The sequence below is a fragment of the Paroedura picta genome, chromosome 2 (genome assembly GCF_049243985.1).
Source record: "Paroedura picta isolate Pp20150507F chromosome 2, Ppicta_v3.0, whole genome shotgun sequence".
NCBI lineage: Eukaryota > Metazoa > Chordata > Lepidosauria > Squamata > Gekkonidae > Paroedura > Paroedura picta.
Window position 1 is genome coordinate 78,269,253 of NC_135370.1, and position 7,698 is coordinate 78,276,950.

The window sequence follows — 7,698 nt, forward strand, 5'->3', positions numbered from 1 at the left end:
TTATCCCTCTGACACTTCTAAAAAGAGCAACAACTCACAAAGAACTAGTGAGGCCTATTTTTACAACAAGCACCTAAACCCCATGCCTGAATATCCCATCTCAACTCTCATTCCTCTTAAGTAGTCAAAAATTCTGCACACATTGTGATCTTGCATAAAATAACTAAACAGGCATCCACACTAGGACAGATTTATTCATCCAAAACCTATTAGCATAACCCAAAATATTTTCTTTATTTGTACAGTCATTTGCTTTTCAAGGAAGCCCGTTGTTTAATCCATAAAGAACTTTTGGTTTCCTTTGATTAAGGCTATACAGCAGCCCATCTGTTGGTATCACAGTCAAAAGCCCCACCAAGCATTTCAAGCTTCTTATATTCGGTCTGGTAAAAAGAACTTTCCCCAATAGCGGCCCTTTAATTTCAAGTCATAGGGGCTCAGGTATTTCCTCATCCCTAGCATGTTGGATGTGATGATGCGTTCAAAAGTCCAAGGATTCTGGTTGTTTTGCCTCCTCTCTTCTTCCTTGTCCCGCATCTCCTGTAAGGACTCTCGGCTGACTGCTATGGCTGGGAAAGGTAGCTTCTGGGCTACTTGGGTTAAGAAGTGCTCTACCTCACCAAATTGAACATACCCACCCACTTCTACTATGAGACGGCCTGCCTTCACCGCTGTCACATAATGGTCAATTGCACCTTTACCACCACCCATCCGCTGTCCCAGGCCTTTGCGAGTGATGGGCTTGTAAGGCGCAGGCACCCTCCAAACAGCAAACATCTTCCTGGGATTGAGATTACGGTTGATAGTCAAGCGTATCATTTCAAAGTGACCCCAGCGGAGGTAGCCACCACCCATAGCCTGTGGGCAAGGAAGAAAAACAACATGAGGCATGCAGTTCAGGGACAGGCAAAGATATTGTGCTCAAGAGCTCTGAAAGCAGCCCAAGGTAGAGATTCACTCCCCTTTCCCCAAATACAGAAGAAGTCACGACAGGAAGACTCAATGTCACACTCACCAGAATCCCGTACTGTCCTTCAGTGAATTCTGTTGCTTCTGTAGAGAAACCACGGATATCTCTTAAATTCTTGGGCTCACGCCTGACTATGGGTAAATTTGGAGCTCTCTCTACAAACTTTAGTTTGGGTTTTTCAGGAATTTTAATGCCTAGAAGAAAACAAGAAATTGCACATTCACCCTATATATATATTCAACCTATATATATGCTATGTATATGCATAAGTTCATTCGAGAGAAAGTGGTTTTTCTGGCATCTAGGCACAAGCCATATAAACTTTATAGACCTGAACTAATTGTACATAAAAACGAACTGGAAGCCAGTGTACCTTTTGTACCACTAGTGTAAGATGTTCATGGTAAACTCCCATCAATAACCTCATTACTGCACTTTGAACTACCTGAAATTTCTGAGTGGTTTTCAAAGGTAGCACAGCATACAATGCATTACCATAATCTAGCCTTGCTGTGACCAGACCAGAGTTCATACTCACTCCTTTCTTCAAGAGACTGACATTGGTAAAACTAGGATCATGGAGATTGGGGTACCTTGTTAAGGTAATGTGTATCCTGATCCTCATCTGGAAGTAAATCCCACAGGATTTTTACATAGGCTAGTTGAGGACTGCAGCAACAGTAGGGATTCCTCTTCTCTTTGGTCCCTGGGATTCATTTGAGCTATTACTTATGTTAAAACGGCATTCTGAGATTGTTTTATCTCTTTCTAGTGAAAATGTAGCTCAGATAGTAGCTAAATACTGTTTGTATTAAATACAAGTACAGTAGCAAAAATAACAATGTGGAATGCTGCTCCAAGTTTTCTGACATTTCTCTCCAGGTGTCAAATTGTATTTTCTCATGATATGGGCAAATCAGGGTCAGGGATGGAGAAAACTCAAATCTAGACCTGGTAAGATCACCAGTATACTGATATGGGGTGATCTTGCTTTGGCAAAAATGTTCAAAAAATTCCTTTTAAAAAGCCATGTATATTAATGCATTTGCTACCAAAGACAGCTGGCCATCCTTGCATCTCTTCTGACATGACTGTATATTCATACAACACTATAGCATAGCATCACCAGCAAATGTTCCATTTACTATAGTGGGCAGCATGTTTAGCACATTTCATGTAACTTACATGCTGCGGTCACTTCCAGATTAGACTTCTGTAACTTTCCCTACGTGGGCCTACCCTTGTATCGGAAATTTCAGCTGGTACAAAATGCAGCAGCACGGGTCCTCACTGGGTCATCTTAGAGGGCCCATGCCTAGCTGAGGCAGCTGCACTGGTTACCAGTCTGCTTCCGAATCAAGTTCAGGGTACTTTAAGTCTATACGCAGTCTTGGTCTTACCTATCTGCCCGACCACTTATCTCCTTATGCTGCCCCCCCCCCCCCGCAGGGACCTTCACTCTGTATGATTTGTTGAGGATCCCAGGCCCTGGGAAGCACACCTGGCCTCAAACAGAGCCAGGACCTTTTTGGTCATGCCCCCTACCTGGTGGAATGAGCTCCCTGAAGAGCTGAGAGCCCTGTCAGAGCTCTCTGGCTTCCGCAGGGCCTGAAAGACAGAGCTCTTCCACCAGCCTTTTGGTTAAGGCTGGGCTGAATACCGGCTCCTTTCCTATCCTTGTACAATCTGGACCCCCCAAGAGGGGGCCTACCATCACCCCCAGATTTACATCTGGTTGTCATAGCTGGGAATAGATGATTTGAAGAATAAGGGCCTAATTAGAGATTGCTGTGATTGCCATCTGTGTTGTTCTTATTTGTTCTATATTGTTATTTTTATGGGGTTTTATGTTTTTATTATGTTGTGAACTGCCATGAGCCAGCTTGTCTGGAAGCGGTGGGATAAAAATCCAACAAACAAACAAATAAAAAGAATAACAACTCAGTAAGGCTCAATGCAAAAGCTGCATATCTCTAATACCAGTTACCCTCCATAGAGCAATGTCTGCATATACCTAGCCAGATCAAATGAATAAGGCTTTCAGATTTGATAGTTCGCATCACATGTTTAAAGAATAAAAACCTTCAGCCAGTCTCCGACTTCCTCCGAACAGGTCACATTGTGATCAAAACTTGCAGAATGGTCTCCTCTTTTTAGTATTATGTGTAATTCTGAAGCAGAACTCTTGTGTCAGAAAGTTCACAGTCTTTGCGCTAGGTCAAGAAATCCAGCTATGGGGATTTCATTCGCCTATGGTCCTTTGTTTAGTACAGTCTTTTTCAATGTTTTTCCCCATTGAGATATCCCTGAAACAAGTCTTCAGGTTTCAAGAAATCCAAGAAGTAGCACAATCATGCAGAATATGGTTGGGAAGCATAGTCTACCTGGGCTCCTCCCCTTCCCATCCGCTCCAGGCCTATCATTGGCCATTTTGGGAGGGGAAAGCAGGTTGACATGACCATATATAGTCATATCACTCCATAAATGTTTAACAAACAAACACACACACACACAATTAACTCCCACAAAATCCTGGTTGAGAAAGCCTGGTTTAGTAGAAGGCTACATCTCTATGCACAAGGGCTTTATTGAGAAGGGGGAAGGGAAAAATAGGCTCAACATAATTAGCTTTGTTTGATTCAACAGTAAATGTGTCTTGTGGAAACCACTCTACCTCATCTGTCCCTTCATGAAATTTTAAGATAATAGTTAATTCCTGATTTACCTGATTTATTTTTGCATTGTCTGTAGAACTATTTTGAGTTAATACCATTTTTGCTTACCAACCTCATCCTGATACCAATTAAAGAGAGGAACACAAACCCATTTCAAGCTTTGAAAGTAATCTCCCTTATCCAACAACATACCACTATAATCCAGGGGAAGCGCATACTTCTCCAGGAGAGACTTAAAATTTTTCCTGGGGCCTGAAAGAAACAAAGAGCATCTAAAGTTAGTGCTAAGCAGAAATTTATAAGAATATCAATCAAACATTCTACCTCTAAAATGCTAATAAAACTCTGTTAAAATCACAGTACTGGTAGTGCCAGGAAACCAAAATAAAGGGATGAAAATCAGTCATTTGCCTTAATGGAATGAAAGGATCTCTCTTGGAAAATATCATACTTTGTAAATAAATCAAGAACTCATATGCAAGCAGAATATACCCAGCCACATTCCCCAGCAGATCAAATCACTTTATTCAGATGACAAGACCAACAAACAAAAAGTGATTGTGCTCCGTTCCTGGGGCATTTACATAAAATGTTGTGGTTTCCATCAGAATCATAGTAACGGTAATCATAACAGTGGTTCCAAAATTGAACAGATTATAGCAACAATTTTTAACATGAACCTGTAGAGAGGTCAGTTGGGCTCAGGTCATGGGGGCGGGGCGTCGTCAACCAGTCCCAACCAAATGCCTGGTGGAGGAGCTCCCTTTAACAGGCCCAGAATTGTGGAAATTCAGGAAGGGCCCTGATCTCTTCGGGGAGCTCGTTGCGCCAGGTGGAGACTAGGACAGAGAAGGCTCTGGCCCTGGTTGAGGTCAGGACCTTCCTCCTTTGGAGAGTTTCACAGCAAAGAGGGAAAGGCTGATCCGCCTCCCACCTCCACCGCCTTACTCCCGAACCAGTTCGCACCCCCGCCGGCGGCGGCTGCTGTTGCTACTTCTATTGGGAACGGCGAGCTTCTGCTCATGACCTGCAACGCCTCGTTTGGCAAGGCGGAACGGACCCTCACCTACTGGCTTCCTGGAGACACGGAATCTGGGGGGTTTGAGCTGTCCCCAAATCATAACGGGAGGTCAGAAACCGGCAGGCGAGCGCCTTAAAGCCGGAACGAAGCTCGTCGAAAAGAAACCCTCGCAAGAGGGAAAGAAGCCAGCGGAAACGGAAATCAAGACGGGACTGCGCTCCCCCTAATTCGGCTCTGACTGCAACACTCCCAGCGAGAGAGAGAGAGCGCGCGAGCGAGGGCGCGCGCGGAAACGGGGACGAAACAGTCCCGGCCCTGAAAGCGCCCCGAGTCCAGGTCGGGGAAGGAGCGCGCCGCCTGGGCGGATCGCAGAGCCACCGGGCAAGATCCCGCTTTCTCCAAGAGCTCCTGGAAGAGCTATTAGTCCCGCACGACGGCAACAGCTCTCCGCTCCCGTCCGCTCCCCGCGCCGTTTGGCAAACGGCTTCTGAACCTGGAGGTTCACGCTTGTTACCGTGGCTAGGACTTCTCGAGATCTCCATGATATAGGCCTGTTTCTTCCTAAGTGTGGACATTACACCCACGATGGTTAGCCGTGTGGGACCATAGGAAATAGGCTTGCTAAAATCCTTTCGATAAGCTTTAGCAACCCATAACTTGACCAAAGTTGCCACCAATGTTTTACAGACCTTGGGAGAACTGGGACCGCCATTGCCTGCAAGTGAGAAAGTCGCTCTGTTGCCTGAATTCCATACGTGAGACAGGAGAAGAAAGGGAGCCCATTGCCGTTTGAAGAGGGGGCCCCAACGGAGCCTTCAAGTATGAAATGTTGCAGGCTTAAGAATCAGCACGTGGGGGCACTCTCAAAGGAGGTGGCTCTGATAGCAAACTCAACCATGCTGCAACAATATCCTCTTCCAAAAAAGGTACCCCTGGCACTAGGCTGGGCCAGAACAAACGTCCTTAGAACTTGGCCAGTCAAGCAGTATTAAATTTATTTAATGATGATGCATGAACCAATGGAAATGTGTGAATTATAAATAGACAAGTTTGAAAACATTAAAGATTCCTGCCAGCTTTGTTGGGATGGAGATCTGTATTGCAGCCCTGTTGCTCTGATCTCTCTCTCATTTTTTGCTTCATCTGGGATTCTGATTTTGGATTTTCAGGGGAGACTTTTAAAATTCAGAGTAAAATTTTGTTACTTTCAAACCTCCAAAACAAAAAATTGCATTTCTTTACACACATCTGAGGTTCTTTTGGAACTTCTTGTCTGGTGCCACATTAGGGCCTAACTTATACTGGAGTGGATCCCATTCCTCCTGAAATTTCCGCAGCTTAGACTATGGTGCATTAAATCACAATACTATCAATTTGATCAATTGCCACAGGCTAAATTAACAGTATGGAGTATCCACAACTAAAGGGAAGGCATCTTTTTACAGAAGGCTTGGATAGTAGAATTGATGGTGAGGGGTTTGGAGACCAAGACGTATGAGGAAAGGTTGGGGGAGCTTTGTCTGTTTAGCCTGGAGAGGAGACAACTGAGTGGGGATCTGATAACCATCTTCAAGTATTTAAAAGGCTGCCATGTAGAAAATGGAGCAGAGTTGTTCTCTCTTAGCCTGGAGGAATGACCAGAACTAGTGGGATGAAATTAATTCAAAAGAAATTCCATCTAAACATCTGGAAGAAGTTCCTGACAGAGTGGTTTAGCCATCTGGATAGCCATCTGATGGACAGGCTGATTCTGTGAAGGCAGAGGCGTGGCAGGTTACAGTGGATGAGCAATAGGGTTGTGAGTGTCCTGCATAGTGCAGGGGGTTGGACTAGAGAACCCTTCCAACTCTATTATTCCATAACTAGTAAAAAAGCCCATTGTATACCAAATACAATGGGCGCTAGCAGGCGGTGGCAGAGTGAGGGACTGGCGAGGGTAGGGTGAGGAAAGGTGGTTTACCCGTAAGAGGGCTGCAGCGATGGCGGGCGGCTCCTTGGTGGTGTCTTGTGGCCAGCGGCCATGTTTTTTTGCTGTCGGTGGCTTCGTCGAGGCTTGCGGCGGCTGTCAGAGGTGGCGGCCTGGGAGCCACTGGCAGCTGCGCTCTGCGCGACTGCCGGGGGTTCCCTCGGGTGGCGGCCTGATGCGGCGAGAGGCGCAAAGCGCCTCTCACCGCATCAGGCCGGGAGCAACTGCAAGCTGCGCTGTGCGCAGCTCGCAGTTGCTGGGGCTGGGAATCAGAGGGACCAATGGGCAGGCGCGAAGCGCCTGCCGATTGGTCCCTCTGATTGTCCGTCATGAGGAAGGGTCCAATCCGTACCCTTTCTCATCCCAGACACATCCCGCCTCAGAACGCCTTACTCTTTTATTTAGTCCGTGGCGCCCACGGCGCCACGGGCGGTGTACAGATTCTATCTGACTGATAGTATGGCAGAGTCAGAGGATGATGAATTTGTGTCATTTTCTCAGCTGAGGTCTAAAAATAATTTCTAAACTTGTGTTGAATGGTAGTATTTGGCCCTGTACCTTTAGTGTCTCAGAGTCCCCTTTGTTCATGGAAACTAACTCAATGGAAACTAATCCAGATGCTGCTGGCAGAGATTGCTCTGCAGATTGGAATGCAGAGGCATCAATAAGCTGCTGTTACTCACTTTAAAACAAAATTGATCCAAACACAGTATTCAGTTCAAATGAAACTTGGCTGCTGGAGAGAGCTTTGTTTTTAATTGTTTTGTCCTTAGATAGCTGCTGCTACTGTATTATGATGCATTTATTTTGTACTGGAGTTTTATTTAGTGATATAATTCTGAATGGAAAGGAATTTAATACATTTTAAACTATTTTTTTCTAAACTCTTCTGTAACATGGTTGGGAAACTGTGACACTGTGTGGAGTTGTACTTTAAGCAACACAGAAACCTCAACTTGTTCAGAATTTTAATTTTTGTAAAACTGCTGCCTGTGGTCTGGGATTTGCTAGTGAGTATATATCACACCTGGTTTGAAGGAAGTTCACTAGACGCCTGTTTGCTTCC

At 45.2% G+C, this 7,698-nt stretch overlaps 1 protein-coding gene across 1 annotated transcript; it reads right to left on the reverse strand.

The window, feature by feature from the left end:
- Positions 1–176: 176 nt before the first annotated feature.
- Positions 177–4,886, reverse strand: MRPL16 (mitochondrial ribosomal protein L16). Its single transcript, XM_077321057.1, has 4 exons — positions 4,712–4,886; positions 3,838–3,897; positions 1,016–1,164; positions 177–858 (listed from the first exon to the last, which is right to left on the reverse strand). The coding sequence occupies exons 1-4, from the start codon at positions 4,764–4,766 to the stop codon at positions 373–375; spliced, it is 750 nt and encodes a 249-aa protein (XP_077177172.1). The 5' UTR covers positions 4,767–4,886; the 3' UTR covers positions 177–372.
- Between the last annotated feature and the right edge of the window lie 2,812 nt (positions 4,887–7,698).

Coding starts and splice junctions, on each gene's coding strand:
- MRPL16 (XM_077321057.1), bottom strand. CDS start 4,766: ATGATTTGGGGACAGCTCAAACCCCCCAGATTCCGTGTCTCCAGGAAG. Junction 3,898..4,711: donor TGTCTCCAGGAAGCCAGTAG/GTGAGGGTCCGT, acceptor TGTTTCTTTCAG/GCCCCAGGAAAAATTTTAAG. Junction 1,165..3,837: donor GCTTCCCCTGGATTATAGTG/GTATGTTGTTGG, acceptor GTTTTCTTCTAG/GCATTAAAATTCCTGAAAAA.